This window comes from Bos indicus x Bos taurus, chromosome 8, assembly GCF_003369695.1.
Source record: "Bos indicus x Bos taurus breed Angus x Brahman F1 hybrid chromosome 8, Bos_hybrid_MaternalHap_v2.0, whole genome shotgun sequence".
Classification (NCBI taxonomy): Eukaryota; Metazoa; Chordata; class Mammalia; order Artiodactyla; family Bovidae; genus Bos; species Bos indicus x Bos taurus.
In genome coordinates, this window is record NC_040083.1 from 65,653,279 (window position 1) to 65,676,731 (window position 23,453).

The 23,453-nt window shown below is 38.6% G+C and overlaps 1 protein-coding gene across 2 annotated transcripts in view; it reads left to right on the forward strand.

The window, feature by feature from the left end:
* The window catches only part of LOC113897259 (contactin-associated protein-like 3), a 238,670-nt gene that overhangs the window by 23,151 nt on the left and 192,066 nt on the right, over positions 1 to 23,453 (forward strand). For both annotated transcript variants that reach the window (XM_027549777.1, XM_027549776.1), the window contains exon 2: positions 18,096 to 18,206. In XM_027549777.1, the coding sequence (XP_027405578.1) occupies positions 18,096 to 18,206 (111 nt within the window). The remainder of the gene's footprint in view (positions 1 to 18,095; positions 18,207 to 23,453) is intronic.

Consider the following 23,453-nt stretch of genomic DNA (forward strand, 5'->3'; position numbering starts at 1 on the left):
TGGACATTTCAGGTTTATATGCAAGCAAGGAAGTTCTCCAGTTAATGAGCTGTAGATAGTTAACATCTTTTAAACTACATATTTAACATAATATCAATACTAATGTGAGTCAACAGCTGAGTTTCCCAAGTGCATCCTTCTATCTTGATAGGGTTCTTGATAGGGTTCCGGATTTCTGAATGTGTGTCTTTTACACTGCCCAAGTCTCCAGTTCTAGTATAATAACCACAAAACACAACACAGATGCCAGGGCTACTCATATGAAAACTGCAGTATAGCCCTGGTGGTCATGTTGACGGTCTTTTCAGGAACCACTGAGGTTTTCATCCACTGCATAGATTTGCCAGCTTGTGCCCTAAAGCAGTATACATTCCCTTCTCTGAAGAACAGAGTGTATTTGCTTTAAGTACACAAGTATCATAAATTGTATCTCAAATACTCTGGTTTGATGGAACTCAAATGAAATCCTCTCACAAATCAGACTCTCAGGGGCAGAAGTGGGGAATTATCCCTTGGGCAGTTTCAGTGTCTGAAAAACTACTATGTTTGTTTCTCCCCTGAATTTTATTGCACAGAATTTTACAATCTTGATAAATCTAGAGATGTGACTTCTAATGCAGACATGTTCTAATCTTTCCATTTGTGAATTCTTTCTGAAAAATATCTGAGTGTGGTGGACTGTTAAATTTTACTGACATGCCCTATGTAAGCAGGAACAAGCATGTCTTCTGAAATAAATGCTTTTTTGGCGGTCCCTTCCTATTAGTTAGATCTCACTTCTCTATCTATATTTTCCTGGGTCCCACTGTCACACACCTACCCCACCTCCATGGATATTAAGGCTGCATGAATTTTCTGTTAAGATGAGCTTGGCTGTTTCAATGTTTTAAGCTCAATATATATCAGAGTTGAAATACAACTTAGATATGGAGATTTAAGAAAGTTCTCTCAGACTTGTGATCAATTTAATTCGGCAAACATTTATCAAGTGCCTACCATGTACCAGGCATTGTGATAGAAGCTAAAGAAATAAAGACAATTTTTTAAAAATTGCTGATCCTGTACGAGAAACAGGTTGATTCATTAAACTGGCACCAGTTGAATTTTAGAACCACTCCCATCATGGGGAATCTGTTGATTTTGTCGAATATAATTTTTCAGTGGCCATGGGTGAATAATAATTGAGGTCATTAAAATTGACCTTTCAAACAGGTTTAAATATTTGGCTGCTTAGGGTGCTGAAGAGGACAGTCCATGAAAACTGGAACCATTCTCCCTCCAGGTATTCGATTCATCTGAAGGTTGATAGAGTCACACCATTTTGCATAATTTTAAAACCATGAAGGGATATCCTGGATTCTTTCAGTTGCCAGGCCAAGAGCAAGAACTAAGTTTTATAAAAAGGCTCCTGGATATATAACATAGGAAAAAAAAAAAAGCAATGAAAATGTTATCTCTTTTCTCAGTGTTATTTAAATATAGCCTTTATTTTTAAATTAAATTTGTTTTTAATTGGAGGATAATTGCTTTACAATAGTGTTGACATTTGGCCATATAGCAACATGAATCAGCCATAGATATAAATATGTTCTCTCCCTCTTGAACCACCCACCCACTTGATGGATGAATGGATAAAGAAGCTGTGGTGTATGCACACAATGGAATATTAGCCATAAAAATGAACACATTTGACTCAGCCCTAATGAGGTGGATGAACCTAGAGCCTGTTATACGAGTAAAGTAAGTCAGAAACAGAAAGACAAATATCATATATTGTGCCTATATATGGACTCTAGAGAGACGGTACTGATGAACTGCAGAGCAGCCATGGCAACGGAAACATAGAGAACAGACTTGCAGGATAAAGAGAGGGTGGGCCAAATAGGTCAATCATAACTTTTAATTTTAAGTGAATTCTCAGGATTCTTGATAAAGAGAAAGCTCCCCTGTCCTTTTAAAAAAACAAACTTTATTTTTTAGAGCAATTTTAGGCTTATGTAAAATTGAAAAGAAAGTACAGAGATTTCCCAAATAGCCCCTTCCCTGACACATGCTTAGCTCCTCTGTTATTGGCATCCTTCTCAGAGTGGTGCATTTTTTATAACTGATGGACCTACACTAACGTGATAATCTCAAGTACATACTTTATGGTTTATTCTTATACGTTCTGTGGAACAAATGTATAATTTCATGTATCCAGTTTTACATTATTGTACAGAATAGTTTTACTGCTCTAAAAAAAAATCCCTCATCCTCCTATTCATTTCTCTTCCCATCTAAACACTGGCAGCCACTCATCATTTTAGTGGCTCCATACTGTTGGTTTTTCTAGGATATCATGTAGCTAAACTCTTACATTTCTCATTCTTTTAAGACTGGTTTCTTTCACTTAGTAATATGCATTTAAGTTTCTCCTCTGTCCTTTCATGGATTGATGGATCATTTCTTTTTGTTACTAATATTTCACCGTATGGATGTACTACAGTATGGTTATCCATTCCCTACTAAAGGATGTCTTGGTTACTTCCAAATGTTAGAGATGAATGGCTAAAGCTGCTATAAACATTTTTGTGTATGTTATAGTGTAGACATGAGTGTTCAACCATTTTGAGTTGAAGGAGGAGGTTCTACATTGCATGGTAGGAATATGTTGAGTATTGTAAAAACTTGGCCAGGTGGTCTTCCAAAAAGGCTGCACCATTTTGCATCCCCACTAGCAATAAATGAGAGTTTGTATTGCTCTACATCCCCACCAGCATTTGGTGTCAATTAGAGTTCCAGATTTTGACCATTTTCATAGGAGTGCAGTGGTATCCTATTGTTGTTTTAATTTGCATTTCTCTGAAGACATATAACATGGAACATCTTTTCATATGTTTCTTTGTCATCTGTGTGTCTTCTTTGGTGAAATGTCTGTTAAAGTCACCTTTAGACCATTTTTAAATGGATTTGTTTGTTTTCTTATTATTGAGTTTGAGTTCTTTGCATAATTTGGGTAACAGTCCTTTGTCAGATGTATCTTTTACAAATATTTTCTCCCATCTTTTGGTTTGTGTTTCATTTCTGTTGACAGTGTCTTTTGCAGAGCAGACATTTTTAATTTTAATAAAGTCCTCTTATGAATTTTTTTCATGGATTGTGCCTTTGTATTTGCAAAATCTTTGCAGAACACACTTTCATCTAGATTTTCTCTTATGTTACCTTCAAGGGTTTTATAGCTTTGTGCTTTACAGTTATACCTGTGGTCTCTTTTGAATTGATTTTTTAAAGGTGAAAAGTCTTTGTCTGGATTCATGTTTTTGCTTACAGAACTCCATTTGTTCCAGTACCATTTGTCGAAAAGACGATCTTTACTCTGTTGTGTTGCCTTTGCTCCTTTGGCAAAGGTACATTGATTGCATTTCTCTAGATCTACTTCTGGGCTTTCTATTCTATTTGTCAGTTCTTTTGCCAATATCCTGTCTTGACTGCTGTAACTTGATGGTAAGTCTTACAATCAGGTACTGTCATTCATACAACTTCTTCATGTTCTTCTTTAATATTGTCTTGACTATTCTGTGTCTTTTGCCTCATCACACAAAGTTTAGAATAGATTTGGTGATATCCACAAGATACTTTGCTAGAATTTTGACTGAGATTGCCTTGAATCTATGATAAAATTGGAAAAAAATGGAAATCTTGACAATATTGAGTATTATTGTCCATGAACATGGAGTATCTCTCCATGTATTGATATTTAGCTTTTCTTTGATTTCATTCATCAGAGTCTTATAGTTTTTGTCAAATTGTGTTGTTGTTTTAGTCATTCAGTCATGTGTAACTATTTGTGATCTCATGGACTGTAGCCCACCAGGCTTCTCTGACCATGGAATTCTGCAGGCAAGAATACTGGAGTGGGTAGCTATTTCCTTCTCTAGGGGACTTCATGACCCAGGGTTGAACCCAGGTCTTCTCCATAGCAGGTGGATTTTTAGCATCTGAGCCACTAGGGAAGCCCTTCCTCAAATAGATCTAATACATATTTTGATAGATTTATACCTGAGTATTTTTATTTTTAGGTGCTAATATAAATGGCAATAAGGAGTTCATGATCTGAGCCACAGTCACTTCCCGATATTATTTTGCTGACTGTATAGCATTTCTCCATCTTTGGCAGCAAAGAATATATTCAATCTGATTTTGGTGTTGGCCATCTGGTGATGTCCATGTGTAGAGTTTTCTCTTGTGTTGTTGGAAGAGGGTGTTTGTTATGACCAGTGTGTTCTCTTGGCAAAACTCTATTAGCTTTTGCCCTGCTTCATTCTGTATTCAAGGCCAAATTTGCCTATTACTCCAGGTGTTTCTTGACTTCCTACTTTTGCATTCCAGTCCCTATAATGAAAGGGACATCTTTTTTGGGTGTTAGTTCTAAAAGGTCTTGTTGATCTTCATAGAACCATTCAACTTTAGCTTCTTCAGCATTACTGGTCAGGACATAGACTTGGATTACCGTGATATTCAATGCTTTGCCTTAGAAAAGAACAGAGATCATTCTGTCATTTTTGAGATTCATTCCAACTACTGCATTTCAGACTCTTTTGTTGACTATGATGGCTACTCCATTTCTTCTAAGGGATTCTTGTCCACAGTAGTAGATATAATGGTCATCTGAGTTAAATTCACCCATTCCAGTTCATTTTAGTTCACTGATTCCTAAAATGTCGACGTTCACTCTTACCATCTCCTATATGACCACTTCCAATTTGCCTTGATTCATAGACCTAACATTCCAGGTCCCTATGCATTATTGCTCTTTATAGCATCAGACTTTGTTTCTATCACCAGTCACATCCACAACTGGATATTGTTTTTGCTTTGGCTCTTTCTCTTCATTCTTTCTGGAGTTAGTTCTCCACTGATCTCTAGTAGCATATTGGGCACCTAATGACGTGGGGAGTTCATCATTCAGCGTCCTATCTTTTTACCTTTTGATACTGTTCATGGGGTTCTCAAGGCAAGAATACTGAAGTGGTTTGCCATTCCCTTCTCCAGTGGACCACATTTTGTCAGACGTCTCCACCATGACCCATCCATCTTGGGTGACCCTACATGGCATGGCTTAGTTTCATTGAGTTGGACAAGGCTGTGGTCCATGTGATTAGATTGGTTAGTTGTCTGGGATTGTGGTTTCAGTCTATCTGCCTTCTGATGCCCTCTCTCAGTGCCTACTGTCTTACTGGGGTTTCTCTTATGTTGGACGTGGGGTATCTCTTTATGGCTGCTCCAGCAAAGCTCAGCCACTGCTCCTTACATTGGTCATGGGGTATCACCTCTCGGCCGCTCCATTGCTCACCGCTCCAACTCCTTATCACCAAATTCAGACTTAAACTGAAGAAAGTAGGGGAAACCACTAGACCATCAAGGTATGACCTAAATCAAATCCCTTATGATTATACAGTGGAATTGAGAAATAGATTTAAGGGACTAGATCTGATAGACAGAGTGCCTGATGAACTATGGATGGAGGTTTGTGACACTGTACAGGAGACAGGGATGAAGACCATCCCCAAGAAAAACAAATGCAAAAAAGCAAAATGGCTGTCTAAGGAGGCCTTATAAATAGCTGTGAAAAGAAGAGAAGTCAAAGGCAAAGGAGAAAAGGAAAGATATACCCATTTGAATGTAGAGTTTCAAAGAATAGCAAGGAGAGAGAAGAAAGCCTTCCTCAGTGATCAATGCAAAGAAATAGAGGTAAACAATAGAATGGGAAAGTCTAGAGATCTCTTCAAGAAAATTAGAAATACCAAGGGAAAATTTCAGGCAAAGATGGACTCAATAAAGCACAGAAATGGGATGGACCTAATAGAAGCAGATGATATTAAGAAGAAGTGGCAAGAATACACAGAAGAACTGTACAAAAAAGACCTTCACGACCCAGATAATCATGATGGTGTGATCACTCACCTAGAGACAGACGTCCTAAAATGTGAAGTCAAGTGGGCCTTAGGAAGCATCACTATGAACAAAGCTAGTGGAGGGGATGGAATTCCAGTTGAGCTCTTTCAAATCCTGAAAGATGATGCTGTGAAAGTGCTGCACTCAATATGCCAGCAAATATGGAAAATGCAGCAGTGGCCACAGGACTGGAAAAGGTCAGTTTTCGTTCCAATCCCAAAGAAAGGCAATGCCAAAGAATGCTCAAACCACCACACAATTGCACTCATCTCACACGCTAGTAAAGTAATGCTCAAAATTCTCCAAGCCAAGCTTCAGCAGTACATGAACCGTGAACTTCCAGATGTTCAAGTTGGCTTTAGAAAAGTTAGAGGAACCAGAGATGAAATTGCCAACATCCGCTGGATCATCGAAAAAACAAGAGAGTTCCAAAAAACATCTACATCTGCTTTATTGACTATGCCAAAGCCTTTGTGTGGATCACAATAAACTGGAAAATTCTGAAAGAGATGTGAATAACAGACCACCTGATCTGCCTCTTGAGAAATCTGTATGCAGGTCAGGAAGCAACAGTTAGAACTGGACATGGAACAACAGATTGGTTCCAAATAGGAAAAGGAGTACATCAGGGCTGTATATTGTCACTGTGCTTATTTAACTTATATGCAGAGTACATCATGAGAAATACTGGGCTGGAAGAAGCACAAGCTGGAATCAAGATTGCCGGGAGAAATATCAATAACCTCAGATATGCAGATGACACCACCCTTATGGCAGAAAGTGGAGACAAACTACAAAGCCTCTTGAGCAAAGTGAAAGAGGAGAGTGAAAAAGTTGGCTTAAAGCTCAACATTCAGAAAACAAAGATCATGGCATCCGGCCCTATCACTTCATGCCAAATAGATGGGGAAACAGTGAGAGAATTTATTTTTGGGGGTCTCCAAAATCACTGCACATGGTGACTGCAGCCATGAAAGTAAAAGATGCCTACTCCTTGGAAAGAAAGCTATGACCAACCTAGACAGCATATTAAAAAGCAGAGACATTATTTTGCCAACAAAGATCTGTCTAGTCAAGGCTATGGTTTTTCCAGTAGTCATGTATGGATGTGAGAGTTGAACTATAAAGAAAGCTGAGTGCTGAAGAATTGATGCTTTTGAACTGTGGTGTTGGAGAAGACTCTTGAGAGTCCCTTGGACTGCAAGGAGAGCCAACCAGTCCATCCTAAAGGAGATCCCTCCTGGGTGTTCATTGGAGGGACTGATGTTGAAGCTGAAACTCCAATACTTTGGCTACCTGATACGAAGAGTTGACTCATTGGAAAAGACTCTGATGCTGGGAGGGATTGGGGGCAGGAGGAGAAGGGGACGACAGAGGATGAGATGGCTGGATTGCATCACTGACTCAATGGACATGAGTTTGAGTAGGCTCCATGAGTTGATGATGATCGGGGAGTCCTGGCGTGATGTGGTCCGTGGGTGGCAAAGAGTCGGACATGACTGAGTGCTTGAACTGAACTGAACTGAATATAAATGGCATTGTGTTTCAGATCCTTAATTCCATTTGTAAATTGGTGGTATATAGAAATGCAATTGATTTTGTATATTAACCTGTATCCTTTGGCTTTGTTATAACCACTTCTTAATTCCAGAAGTTCTTTTTTTCTATTCTTTCAGATTTTTTTTATAGAGATAATCCTGTCATCCATGAACAAAGACAGATTTTTTCTTCCTAATCTGTATCTTTTTAAATTTCCTTTTCTTGTTTAATTGTGTTAAATAAGCTTCCAGTAGGATTTGGAAAAGGTGTTTTGAGAGGGAAAAATCATTGCCTAGTTCTTTATCTTAGTGGGAAAACTTTGAATTTTTCACCAGTAAGTGTAGTGTTAGCTGTAAGTTTTTTGTATATATTCTTTATCAAGTTGAGGGTGTTCACCTTTATTCCTAGTTTACCAAGAGTTTTTTCCATCAATAGGTGTTGGATTTTGTCAGATGCTTTTCCGCATGTATGCTTGTTGATATAAAGGATTATATAAATTGATTTTTGAATGTTAAACCAGCCCTTCATACCCGGGTCAAATTCTACTTGTTTGCAGTATGTAATTATTCTTGTACATTGTTGGATTTGATTGCTAATGTTTTGTTGAGGATTTTGCATCTGTGTTCATGAGAAATATTGGTATGTAGGGTTTTTTTCCTTGTAGTATCTGTGACTGGTTTTTATATTGTGGTAATATTGGCCTCATGGAATAAGGCATAAATTATTCCCTCTGCTTTTATTTTCTAAAAGGGATTATGGAGACGTGGCATGATTTCTTCCTTAAATGCTTCACAGAGTTCACCAATGAAGCCATTTGGACTTGGTGCTTTCTGTTTTGGAAGGTTATTATTATATATTTTTAAAAAATATTTGAAAAAATATTTGAATTATTGTTTCAAATTCTTTATTAGATATAAATTGTATTTTCAAGGAATGGGTCCATTTCATCTAGATGATCAAATTTATGGACATGGTTTCTCATACTATTCCTTTATTATCCTTTTAATGTCCATGGAATCTATATTTATGTCCTTAATTTCATTTCAGATATTAATAAGTTGTGGCTTTTTAATATAAACTAGTCTGGCCAAAGGATTTACAGTTTTATTAATCTTTCAAAGAGTTAGTTGTTGGTTCATTGACTTTTCTCCATGACTTCCTATTTTCAAATTCATTGATTTCAGCTCTAAGAGGAAGGGTTTTCAAAACTGACTTTTTGTATTAGAGTTCCTGATTTTCTTGAAGTTCAAAATCAGATCACTAGGCAGGAAGTACTTTTTATTAAAAGTAGTTACCTAGCTAAATATTCTCTGCCATTTGGTTATCAGACTTTGGAATGCACTATTTTATAATTTAATCTTTTCTCAAAAAATATGCAAGGTATTTCACAGATGCAGTGATCTGAAAAAGAAAACTCTACCAGTATGAAACCACTGTGGGGAACATGATGTATAATTTAATTATAATAACAATGATTGTTTTGGATTTATACCAAAACAATACAGGCAACCTAGTAATAGTTTTAATTAATGGCTATGGTTTTTCCTGTGGTCATGTATGGATGTGAGAGTTGGACTGTGAAGAAGGCTGAGCGCCGAAGAATTGATGCCTTTGAACTGTGGTGTTGGAGAAGACTCTTGAGAGTCCCTTGGACTGCAAGGAGATCCAACCAGTCCATTCTGAAGGAGATCAGCCCTGGGATTTCTTTGGAAGGAATGATGCTAAAGCTGAAAGTCCAGTACTTTGGCCACCTCATGTGAAGAGTTGACTCATTGGAAAAGACTCTGATGCTGGGAGGGATTGGGGACAGGAGGAGAAGGGGACGACAGAGGATGAGATGGCTGGATGGCATCACTGACTCGATGGATGTGAATCTGAGTGAATTCCAGGAGTTGGTGATGGACAGGGAGGCCTGGTATGCTGCGATTCATGGGGTCGCAAAGAGTTGGACACGACTGAGCGACTAAACTGAACTGAACTGAATTTGCTATGTTGCAGCACTAAAATTAATGACAGACTGTTCTTGTAATGTTGCTATTTGGTTTACAGTGAAAAGTGAAAATTTCAACCCTGAAGAATAATTTTACATGCAACTTTCAGGTCTAGATTTATTTGTTAAAAGGAGCCTAAAGAAGTAAAAGAAGGCTGAGCATCAAAGAATTGACACTTTTGAAAACTAAGATCATGGCATCCTGTCCCATCGCTTCATGGCAAATAGATGGGGAAACAATGTAAACGGTGAGATACTTTATTTTTGGGGGGGCTCCAAATGGTGCAGATGGTGACTACAGCCATGAAATTAAAAGACGCTTACTCCTTGGCATTATCCAGCAGTCATGTATGGATGTGAGATTTGGACTATAAAGAAAGCTGAGTACCGAAGAATTGATGCTTTTGAACTGTGGTGTTGGAGAAGACTCTTGAGAGTCTGTTGGACTGCAAGGAGACCCAACCAGTCCATTCTAAAGGAGATCCGTCCTGGGTGTTCATTGGAAAGACTTATGTTGAAGCTGAAACTCCAGTACCTTGGCCACCTGATGTGAAGAGCTGACTCATTTGAAAAGACCCTGATGCTGGGAAATATTGAGGGCAGGAGGAGAAGGGGATGACAGAGGATGAGATGGTTGGATGGCATCACTGACTCAATGGACATGAGTTTGAGTAAACTCTGGGGGTTGGTGATGGACAGGGAGCCATGGCGTGCTGCAGTCCATGGGGTCGCAAAGAGTAGGGCATGAATGAGCAGCTGAACTGAACTGATAAGCAAGTGTCTTCATTAAAGAAAGGAGTGTTTATGACTTGATGAAATGATTATGATGCAAAATTAGGGAGGGAAAGAATATTTATTTGTAATTGAAGGACCGATACTGAAGCTGAAGCTCCAATACTTTGCCCACCTGATGTGAAGAGCTGACTCATTAGAAAAGACTTTGATGCTGAGAAAGGTTGGAAGCAGGAGGAGAAGGGCGAGGCAGAGGATGAGATGGTTGGATGGCATCACTGACTCAATGGACATGAGTTTGAGCAAGCTCCTAGAGATGATAAAGAACAGGGCAGTCTGGTATGCTGCAGTCCATGGGGTCGCAGAGTCAGACATGACTGAGGAACTGAACAACAAAGAAGTCAAAATAAAAGTGCTCATCTTTGGACTCTGCTGATGGCTAGGCATAATACATATGCATGTGTGAATTAAATAAATTAACCAGGAACATGGTCTAATGCTCCCTTTCTGACTTTGTTCTGGCAAAGATATAAATATGTTCTACTTTAGAAAAGTGAAAGTGTTAGTTGCTCAGTTGTGTCTGACTCTTTGTGACCCCATGAACTGTAGCCCATCATGCTCCTCTGTCTGTGGAATTCTCCAGGCAAGAATACTGGAGTGGGTGACCATTCCCTTCTCCAGAGGATCTTCCCAGCTCGGAGAAGGAACCCAGGTCTTCTGCATTGCAAGCACAGTCTTTACTGTCTTAGCCACCTAGGATGCTCTACTATTAGAATGCATAACTTATTGGAAAAAGCAAGAAATTAGAAATCACCTCTGCTGTCCTCCACTCTATTTCCTATCAGAGTGGGCATTGAGGGTCATGAAATTAAACAACTGGATCTAGTACAGTTATGCAAGCTCATGGCATGCGGAAAGGTGCCAGAGGTAGACCCACACTGGGTAGCTGCGGATATGAACACACTGGCACCTGCTGCAGCACATATTTTTGGGAGTAAGTGAGGGTGGTGGCAGATGAACTGAAGCTGAAAAATTATGCAAGGGTCCCTAGAGTGTCCTGCATGCCAGTCTTATAAGCTTAGAATGTCCTGTACATTCCAAGGGTTCATCAACGCCTCTGCACTGTGTGTGTAGCTGAGGGCTAGAAATTGGCCAGTGCCCCCAGAACAGTTGGCTAAATTCAGAGCTGGAGTCCAAAGTAGTGAAGACATGGATTTGAAATCTGCATGAAGATGGAACCGCAGTTATGTGGATTAAGCACACCACACTGCTCTTTTCATTCCAGGGAGTATGCCTGGTTATTATGAAGTGGTTATTATTATGAGTGGTTATTATGAAGAGAAATAAACTTACTTTAGCCTATCTAACTGTAATATTATCTATTTTCACTTGTTAATTCTTATAAGTTTATTACTTGTACTCACTTCTTTTTCCTGCCTAGGTGGTAAATAGTTGTACTTATCAATTGTTTTGCTATCTCATTTGTTAAAAACAATTGTTTATGAATAATTCTTGTAGCTTTGAAGCATTTCAGGATTCATCCTTATTGGGGGATAGAAACAGCATTTATCAGAATATTGATAAGAATGATATTCAGTGGAAATAAAATATTTTTAAATAATTCCATAAAAAATTAAATTGGGTCTTTACAATTTTGTCTCCAGGAATTATAGCATAAAATACAGACATTTCAGATAGAAAACAATAGTTAGAGAGATTTTGTATGGCATCTGAGCCTTCACATTGCTTGAATGTAATTTATTTAGAAACACAGTGAATGCATGGGAAGCATATACAGAGTTGCTCTTCTATGTAATGGGACATGGTCATGTTTTTTGATCATGTGCATTCTTAGAGTCGACTGTCTGAAATTGAATTGGAACAATTAGGGTTGTAAAGAAAGCTATTACTTTTAAAATTGTTTCTCAAAAAAAAATATTGTATCACAAAAGTGATAACATCTCACTCTTTTTTAAAAAGACTAAGATTCATATGGTTTCTTTTGAACAAATAAAAAATGAAAATATGACTTGGAACTCTGAATGCTGCCTTATATATCTTTCTATGGAGAAAATATGCTTATAAACTATTTTGAAGAAGTTTATTTGATGATTTGTGTTACCATACTGAAAGTAATAAAAACAAATACTTTAGTCCTCATAAAAACTCTGTAATTGTATGATTTCCTTTTGTCCAGTTGTATGATTCAGTTGTATAACATCCTTATTGTACAGATGATATAACTGAAGCGTAGGGAAGGCCACTGACATCCCAATAGTAGGCAGCTGGGTAAATGCCAAACCCACACCCCATCTGCCTCCAGAATCCACACTTGGTCCTTGTTAGGTTTACAATTCAGTAAGGAGGGATCCCAAAATGGTGAGATGAGAAAGATGTGCCTAATTAGTGGGGAGCATCTGGCCAGACTTAGAAAGAAAGCTGTTCTGGGGTGAGGTGGAAGCTGGGAAAGGAGCAGGCTTGCCAAGTTAAGCAGTTGATGGAAATAATCCTCACTTACCCTCAAACAGCTTTGGGACTTTGGGGAGGTTACTTAGATCCCAGGAACCCCTTTATTTAAAGGAGGAAATGATGCAGGCTCCATCTCCTCAACAGGCTGTCACCCCTGAGAAGCTGTAGTGTTAACATTTGAGTTAGCACAGCTGACTATGGATTGTGTTTGATCCCCATCTTCTGGAATTTTCTGAAAAATGTCCCAGTAATAATAATGTCCCAGTAATGTCTTAACAGCTTTGTACCTATAATGTACACACTCACTGTGGGAGATTCTTTGCTCTTCTTTGTGCCATGGATCCTTCTGGCGCTTTGCTGTAGCTGTGACTGCTTTTCAGAGCAATGCTTGTAAATGCATAAAATGTATACATCTGGTTACAAAGTAAATAGTTATATTGAGATGCTGATATCAATATATTAGAAATTATAATATGTCTTCTTAATTATTAGAGCATTAAATAATAAGATCTAGTGGTGATTTTAATAAATACTGTTATTTTGAAGTAAGGAGGACCATAAACAATATTTCTAGGTATCTGTAACTTATGTTGGTAACAAATGCATAGCACTAGTGAATACAGTCTCTTTTGTCTACACTTGTGATTGAAGAATATGCTAAAATTTAGCTAGAGGTTAGTGAAAATTAAGATGTAATATTTTCTTTTCATCTTAACTGACCTGCTAAATCATATCTGTACTGCATGTTCTTAAGAATCCTTGAACTGTTTGGTTCAGTGTTTTCAAGTTCTATGAAGAACCCTCCTGGGCTTTTGATTGAACTTCTAATGAATTGTAGCTCAAACTACGGAAAACTGATACCTTAGAAATACTGTCTTCCTATTTGCGATCATTGTAGTCTGAGCTTATTTTCAGTTCAGTTCAGTTCAGTTCAGTCGCTCAGTCATGTCTGACTCTGTGACCCCATGAATTGCAGCACGCCCGGCCTCCCTGTCCATCACTAACTCCTGGAGTTCACTCAGACTCACATTCATCGAGTCAGTGATGCCATCCAGCCATCTCATCCTCTGTCGTCCCCTTCTCCTCCTGCCCCCAATCCCTCCCAGCATCAGAGTCTTTTCCAATGAGTCAACTCTTTGAAGCAGGTGGCCAAAATATCGGAGTTTCAACTTTAGCATCAGTCCTTCCAAAGAACACCCAGGGCTGATCTCCTTTAGAATAGACTGGTTGGATCTCCTTGCAGTCCAGGGGACTCTCAAGAGTCTTCTCCAACACCACAGTTCAAAAGCATCAATTCTTTGGCGCTCAGCTTTCTTCACAGTCCAACTCTCACATCCATACATGACCACTGGAAAAACCATAGCCTTGACTAGATGGACCTTTGTTGGCAAACTAATGTCTCTGTTTTTTAATATGCTGTCTAGGTTGGTCAGAACTTTCCTTCCAAGGAATAAGCGTCTTTTAATTTCATGGCTGCAGTCACCATCTGTGGTGATTTTGGAGCCCCCCAAATAAAGTATGACACTGTTTCCACTGTTTCCCCATCCATTTCCCATGAAGTGATGGGACCGGATGCCATGATCTTAGTTTTCTGAATGTTGACCTTTAAGCCAACTTTTTCACTCTCCTCTTTCACCTTCATCAAGAGGCTTTTTAGTTCCTCTTCACTTTCTGCCATAAGGGTGGTGTCATCTGCGTATCTGAGGTAATTGATATTTCTCCCAGCAATCTTGATTCCAGCTTGTGCTTCTTCCAGCCCAGCGTTTCTCATGATGTACTCTGCATAAAAGTTAAATAAGCAGGGTGACAATATACAGCCTTGACGTACTCCTTTTCCTATTTGGAACCAGCCTGCTGTTTCATGTCCAGTTCCTACTGTTGCTTCCTGACCTGCATATAGGTTTCTCAAGAGGCAGGTCAGGTGGTCTGGTAGTTATTCTTTAATGTCTTTCAGTACAATTTTTATCATAATCTCCATAAATGTGTTGCAAATTCTGTAAGATTTGTTCTTAGGTATTTTATACATCTTGTTACCATTTGCTATTCTATTAATTTATTTTCTAACTATGAATGAGTTTAGAAATGTTATCATCTTTTGTATAAGGAACTATGAAGCTAGCCCATGACTTTCAGAATTTCTACCTATATAATTATAACATCTGGAAATGATAACAGTTCCTTTTTTTCCCACCAATTTTGTGCTTTTATTTTTTAAATTTTCTTTTATGTCCTAATAGGATTTTTAATGTAGTGTTCAATAGAAACAGTGGTTAAGGTGTTCTTTCTGACTTTCAAGGAAGTACTTTTAGTATTTTCCCATTGAGGAGTATTGTGCTGGAGCCAATTTTAGGCAGCTATCAAGACCTAATCATTAACTTTCAGTGAATTTTGTATGAAAATACAATCATTATAAAATTAAATTACTTATTAATTTAGTAATTAATTAAATTAGCATAATAAAGTAAATCATATAAAAACAAAGTAATACATTTTGAAATTTTGACACTTCTTACTTTATGGCATCTTCAGTTCAGTTCAGTTCAGTCACTTAGTCATGTCCATCACTTTGTGACCCCATCGACTGCAGCATGCCAGGCCTCCCTGTCCATTGACAACTCCTGGAGCCTACTCAAACTCATGTCCATTGAGTCAGTGATGCCATCCAACAATCTCATCCCCGGTCATCCCCTTCTCATACTGCCTTCAATCTTTCCCAACATCAGGGTCTTTTCAAATGAGTCAGTTCTTTGCATCAGGTGGCCAAAGTACTGGAGTTTCAGCTTTAGCATCAGTCCTTCCAATGAACGCCCAGGGCGATCTCCTTTAGGATGGACTGGTTGGATCTCCTTGCAGTCCAAGGGACTCTCAGAGTCTTCTCCAACACCACAGTTCAAAAGCATCAATTCTTTGGCACTCAGCTTTCTTTACAGTCCAACTCTCACATCCATATATGACTACTGGAAAAACCGTAGCCTTGACTAGATGGACCTTTGTTGGCAAAGTAATGTCTCTGCTTTTTAATATGCTATCTAGGTTGGTCAGAACTTTCCTTCCAAGGAGTAAGCATCTTTTAATTTCATGGCTGCAGTCACCATGTGCAGTAATTTTGGAGCCTCCCCAAAATAAAGTCTCTCACTGCTTCCATTGTTTCCCCACCTATTTGGCATGAAGTGATGGGACTGGATGCCATGATCTTAGTTTTCTGAATGTTGAGCTTTAAGCCAACTTTTTCACTCTCCCCTTTCACTTTCATCAAGAGGCTCTTTAATTTCACTTTCTGCATAATGGTGGTGTAATCTGCATATCTGAGGTTATTGATATTTCTCCCAGCAATCTCGATTCCAGCTTGTGTTTCTTCCAGCCCAGTGTTTCTCATGATTTACTCTGCATGTAAGTTAAATAAGCAGGGTGACAATATACAGCCTTGATGTACTCCTTTTCCTATTTGGAACCAGTCTATTGTTCCATGTCCAGTTCTAACTGTTGCTTCCTGACCTGCATACAGATTTCTCAAGGGGCAGGTCAGGTGGTCTGGGATTCCCATCTCTTTCAAAATTTTCCACAGTTTATTGTGATCCACATAGTCAAAGCCTTTGGCATAGTCAATAAAGCAGATGTAGATGTTTTTTTGGAACTCTCTTGTTTTTTTGATGATCCAGCAGATGTTGGCAATTTCATCTCTGGGTCCTCTAACTTTTTTAAATCCAGCTTGAATATCTGGAAGTTCATGGTCCACGTACTGTTGAAGCCTGGCTTGGAGAATTTTGAGCATTACTTTACTAGCATGTAAGATGAGTGCTATTGTGCGGTAGTTTGAGCATTCTTTGGTATTGCCTTTCTTTGGGATTGGAATGAAAATTGACCTTTTCCAATCCTGTGGCCACTGCTGAGTTTTCCAAATTTGCTGGCATATTGAATGCAGCACTTTCATAGCATCATCTTCCAGGATTTGAAATAGCTCAACTGGAATTCCATCACCTCCACTAGCTTTGTTCGTAGTGATGCTTCTTAAGGCCCACTTGACTTCACATTCCAGGATGTCTGGCTCTAGGTGCATGATCACACCATCGTGATTATCTGGGTCATGAAAATCTTTTTTGCACAGTTCTTCTGTGTTTTCTTGCCACCTGTTTCTTAATATCTTCTGCTTCTGCTAGGTCCATACCATTTCTGTGCTTTATTGAGCCCATCTTTGTCTGAAATGTCCCCTTGGTATCTCTAATTTTCTTGAAAAGATCTTTTGTTTTTCCCATTCTGTTGCTTTCCTCTATTTCTTTGCATTGATGACTGAGTAAGGCTTTCTTCTTTCTCCTTGCTATTCTTTAAAACTCTACATTCAAATGGGTGTATCTTTCCTTTTCTCCTTTGTTTTTGGCTTCTCTTCTTTTCACAGCTATTTGTAAGGCCTCCTCAAACAGCCATTTTGCTTTTTTGCATTTCTTTTTCTTGAGGATGGTCTTCATCCCTGTCTCCTGTACAATGTCATGAACCTCCATCAGGGACTCTGTCTATCAGATATAGTCCCTTAAGTCTATTTCTCAATTCCACTGTATAATCATAGGGGATTTGATTGAGGTCATACCTGAATGGTCTAGTGGTTTTCCCTACTTTTTTCAATTTAAGTCTGAATTTGGCAATAAGGTTTCATGATCTGAGCCACAGTCAGCTAACTGATGTTTTTTCTAACTGTATAGAGCTTCTCCATCTTTGGCTGTAAAGAATATAATCAATCTGATTACAGTGTTTACCATCTGGTGATGTCCATGTGTAGAGTCTTCTCTTTTGTTGTTGGAAGAGGGTGTTTGCTACTTTATTTTATGGCATCTTACTGTTATCTAATCTCTTGAGGTTATTTACATACCTTGAATCTGCATGGTGAAAATGCTACATAATGATGTAATACATACATTGTCTTTCCAACTTCATAATTAGTGACATCACATTGATAGCCTTGAATTGACCACAGTAGAAGTATTTACACCAGTGTTTTTGTTGTCTAGTTGCTCAGTCATATCTGACTCTTTAATGACTCCATGGATTGTAACTCCTCTGTCCATGGGATTTGCCAAGTCAGAATACTGGAATGAGTTGCCATTTCCTCCTCCAGGGGATCCTCCTGACTGAGAGATTGAACCCAAGTCTCTTGCTTGGCATGAGGCACAATATACACCACGGTGAAGTGACAAATACTACCACTCAGCCCGATGTTAAACATTTACTAATAAACCTCTGATCAAGACTAATGTTTGCTATATACTCTAATGCTTTCCTAGCCTGTTGATTAAAGGAAAGGAAATTAAGGATGAAAAAGATGGAGAGGGGGAGGGGAATGAGAAGGAAATGAAAGTAAAAGGGAAGGAAAAAGACAGGAAGAGAAGACAGAAAAGTGTCAATCAATGTGTTAACCAGAATGTGGTGTTTTTCCCCCCAGATAACTGTGATGCTCCTCTGGCTTCCTCCTTGCCCCGGGCTTCCTTCACCAGTTCCTCAGAGCTGTCTAGTAGCCATGGCCCTGGTTTTGCAAGTCTTAATCGCAGGGATGGTGAGTCTGCAACTGTTTGCTTGTTCATCTACTTTTTTAGGTTTTAGAACAGGTTATAGAAGGGTGACTAATCAAGTGTGCTGGTCAGGAATAACTAAAACAACACATGTAGAACCAGGGTCACAGCCACTGGGGAAAACTGAATAGGCCACTGCATATGTCTGTGAAATGTGAAGCTGCCATAGGATATGATGGTAAAATGACTTCATCCCAGGACTTGGCCTGAGGAGACCAGGTGAAGACTGCTACTGAAAATAAATATCCCCTACCTATTAGTGGAAAAGGAGTTAGTGACTTATTTTTTGGAGAGATATTCATCCACTTTTGCTACTTGAATGTTGTTGAATAAATTACTTTTTCTGTTGCACAAATATTAATTCAGTGGTTTAAATACATGAATATATACACGCAAAGCTTAAATGTTTTGATATGTTTTTTAAGAGATAGATTTTTTAAATGAAAGATTTATTCAGAAAGTAAAAGTTAAAATTAACTGTCTCATGTAAAAGCACTGCTGTAAACTCTGGAGATACTACTAGGAGACTGATTGTGTTTCTCCCTCTTTGACATTTTCTAAGATAAGCATTTAAGTCTAGCTTGAATTTACTGTGTCCTTAAGAATCAAATTCCAAAACCTAGTAAGTGATCAATAAACGGCAGGGAAAAGTAAGAAAACAGGTGAAGAAATTCATTGAACTCATGGTGGGAAGGCATGTCCATTAATTGCCCACCTTCATGATCTTTGCCCAGGAAAAGGAATTTTTATGGGCAGATATTTACTCCTCAAAGCATCAATCATCCATAATCTAGATTTCAATGAGATCAATAAAATTATCAAATTACCCATTTTTGGTCTGATGGTTACTCTAATATCAGTTTATCATATAAACTTTCCATGGTTGCCCTAAAATTGTAAAACCTAAATAAGCCATATTTAATTAGTTTAAAGAAGCTCAAGGGGCTTGTGTGTTGTGTTTCAAATTTGCATATGTCGAATGTGTTTATGATTCAGGACTCTACTACTGTCAGTATGGTAGCACTGGAAAGTTTATAAACATTAGAAGGGAAAATCCTGAAGTTTAAGATGAACTTATTTTTATTATATTCAATTAAAAAATTAATAACTCAGAGTATGATAAGCCATCATTATAAAATGCTAAGTACAAAGCTTATCTTCTATATTTAAACTACTCTCTTTGCAAATTTAAATTAATTAAAGAGAGTGGCAATCAGCTAATGAGGTTTTTTTTTTAATGGTTGTTGCTATTCTGATTGCATATAATGTAGATTTTGCTAAATATTTCTAGATGCTACCACCTGATTTCAGACCCATTTCTAAAGCATGTTTTAGATAGCACAATTTATCAATATTCCTTCTGAAGGATTATTTATGTGTGTTTTCTTTTAAAAGTCAGCGTCTTGGAGTCTTTTTTTGACATTTCCTTTGCCTTGATGAATGCTGGAGAACATATTAGTTCACTTTAGATTACTGTGAGGTAAAATATGGATAGTATAAAATGTGGATGAGCAGAATAAGCATAATGATGAGATGATTCTTAATATATAGTAGTTTTGGCTTTTAAAAATTATTTTGTGTATGATGTAGCAATGAAAATCACATTGGACTCCCTGATATATGGTTAAAATTCCCTTGGTCTATGTTATGATATTCACAGGTTTTAAAGAAGGTGGTCTGTCTTACATTTCTAGTTTCTTACTTTGCCCAGAAGTCACTGAACTTCTAGAATGTTCATTAGAATTAGAAATACCTCCAATATTACAGCTTCCACCAAGAGCTTTATACATAATAGCCCATCACTTCGTCTACCTGATATATAAAGGTGATAAGAGAATAATCTATGTATAACTTTTGATTGTGTGAGTGTGTATCTATCTATAAATTTGACCCCCTGTATAAACCAAAGTCAAAAAATTCAAAATTGAAGGTATCTGATGATTTTAAAGTACATCACTGATTCAACACATAACAATACTTATTTATTAGAATTTATTGCACATTTAATGTTTTTCATTTTGTATATTTTTGCTTTTACATTGTATTTATGTATTTATTTTGTTTTCTATTAATTTATGAAAAGGAGTAAACTATTTCTTAGAGAAGACTTTACAATAAATAGAAAAAAGAGGTCTGTGAAGGATATTGAGAGGGATGAGCAGAGAAGTCAGGGTAGATCCATGTGTTTCCAAGGACAGGCAGAACCCAAGCAGAGAGTCTAAAATCATATTGCTGCTTTTGTTTCCATTAATATTAAGTTGATATTTCCTAGAATTATGTTACCAAATTTTTCTCATAAAAATAAGATTGCTGAAATCTGTATATTCTAAATAAGAATGTTGTAATATAACTTCATTTTTTTCATCTAAAAAATCTCCTAAGGAAACTTTATCCAGTTTATCCAAGTTTTTCCAGACGAAAGTTAAAAAAACAAAACCCAAACCAAAGACTATCTTAGGGTAAACCATTCTGGACTTTCATTCTGTATCTTGCATATAAAAATAGCCTTTTGTTTTTACAATTATTGTTACTCCTCAGACTGGCTCTGTAGCATTTCAGATTCCAACATCGCTGTGCTCTCTTTAATCATGTGATCTGTAAACACAGGTATGATAGTGAAATGTGTGGTTCTGACCAGAAGCTAATTGAAGTTGATTAGAAGGACATATCGGAGAAGGCAATGGCAACCCATTCCAGTACTCTTGCCTGGCAAATCCCATGGATGGAGGAGCCTGGTAGGCTGCAGTCCATGGGGTCGCTACGAGTCGGACACAACTGAGTGACTTCACTTTCACTTTTCACTTTCATGCATTGGAGAAGCCAGTGGCAACCCATTCCAGTGTTCTTTCTGGAGAATCCCAGGGACGGGGTAGCCTGGTGGGCTGCCGTCTATGGGGACACACAGAGTCAGACACGGCTGAAGCGACTTAGCAGCAGCAGCAGCAGCAGAAGGAAGTATACACACATTTGGGCTTCCCTGGTGGCTCAGCTGATAAAGAATCCACCTACAATGCAGGAGATCCCAATTCAATTCCTGGATTGGAAAGATCCCCTGGAGAAGGGGATAGGCTACCCACTCGAATATTCTTGGGCTTCCCTGGTGGCTCAGATGGTAAAGAATCTGCCTGTAATGCAGAAGACCTGGGTTTGATCCCTGGGTTGGGAAGATTCCCCTAGAGGAGGGCATAGCAACCTACTCCAGCATTCTTGTTGCAGGAAGGAGGACTTCTTCCAGAGCCCAAAATTGGGCTCTTGTCTAACACTCAGAATTAAATTGTCCAAAGAGACACATGTGCTGATAAAGCAAGAGATGTTATTGGGAAGGGGTGCCTGGGTAGAGAGCAGTAGGGTAAGGGAACCCGGGAGAACTGCTGTCACATGGCTTGAGCCTCGGGTTTTATGGTGATGGGATTAGTTTCCGGGTTGTCTATGGCCAATCATTCTGACTCAGAGTCCTTCAGGGTGGCACATGCATTGCTCAGCCAAGATGGATGCCAGGAAGAAGGATTCCGGGAGGTGGTTGTACACATGGTGTCACCTTTTGACCTTTCCCAAACTCTTCCTGTTGGTGGTGGCTTATTAGTTCTGTGTTCTGTACCAGGACCTTCTGTTGCAAAACAACTTATGCAAGTGTTTACTATGGTGCCTGGCCAGGGTGGGCAGTTTCAGTCAGTGTGCTTCCCCTATCACTCTTGGCTGGAGAATCCCCATGGACAGAAGACTGGCAGGCTATAGTCCATGAGGTCCCAAAGAGTCGGACACAACTGAATGACTAAGCACAGCAGCATACACACATTTTGTTTGAGGCCAATTGCTCAGTTTCTTTGTACACTGGTGCTGAATTGAATCTAAGAAACAGAGTGAAAAGCTGTTGTTGAACCACGAAAAGATGCTAGGATTCTTGTCCTCTGGAGGAGAAGACTTCAATCTGGGGTCAGAGACGAGGCTTGATGGCTCAGAGCTTTTGTGTAATAAAGTTTTATTAAAATATAAAGGAGATAGAAAAACCTTCTGACATAGACATCAGAAGGGGGTAGAAAGAGTACCCGCTTATTAGTGTTAGCAATGGAGTTATATACTCGCCAATGAATCCAAAGAATGTCCGGAGGTTGTAAAGACCTCACCAGACCTACTCCCATAATTTACATTTTAAGATAACAGGATTAGCCAGAAGGTTTAATCCAGAGACTGTCCTCAGGCAGGATACATTATTGTTATACAACTTCCAGATGTTCAAACTGGTTTTAGAAAAGGCAGAGGAAGCAGAGACCAAATTGCCAACATCCGCTGGGTCATCGAAAAAGCAAGAGAGTTCCAGAAAAACATCTATTTCTGCTTTATTGACTATGCCAAAGCCTTTGACTGTGTGGATCACAATAAACTGTGGGAAATTCTGAAAGAGATGGGAATACCAGATCACCTGACCTGCCTCTTGAGAAATTTGTATGCAGGCCAGGAAGCAATAGTTAGAACTGGACATGGAACAACAGACTGGTTCCAAATAGGAAAAGGAGTACGTCAAGGCTGTATATTGTCACCCTGCTTATTTAACTATTATACAGAGTACATCATGAGAAACACTGGGCTGGAAGAAGCACAAGCTGGAATCAAGATTGCTGGGAGAAATATCAATAACCTCCGATATGCAGATGACACCACCCTTATGGCAGAAAATGAAGAGGAGCTAAAAAGCCTCTTGATGAAGGTGAAAGAGGAGAGTGAAAAAGTTGGCTTAAAGCTCAACATTCAGAAAACGAAGATCATGGCATCTGGTCCCATCACTTCATGGGAAAAAGATGGGGAAACAGTGGAAACAGTGTCAGACTTTGTTTTTTTTGGGTTCCAAAATCACTGCAGATGGTGATTGCAGCCATGAAATTAAAAGACACTTACTCCTTGGAAGGAAAGTTATGACCAACCTAGATAGCATATTGAAAAGCAGAGACATTACTTTGCCAACAAAGGTCCATCTAGTCAAGGCTATGGTTTTTCCTGTGGTCATGTACGGATGTGAAAGTTAGACTGTAAAGAAAGCTGAGCACCAAAGAATTGATGCTTTTGAACTGTGGTGTTGGAGAAGACTCTTGAGAGTCCCTTGGACTGCAAGGAGATCCAACCAGTCCATTCTGAAGGAGATCAGCCCTGGGTGTTCTTTGGAAGCAATGATGCCAAAGCTGAAACTCCAGTACTTTGGCCGCCTTATGTGAAGAATTGACTCATTGGAAAAGACT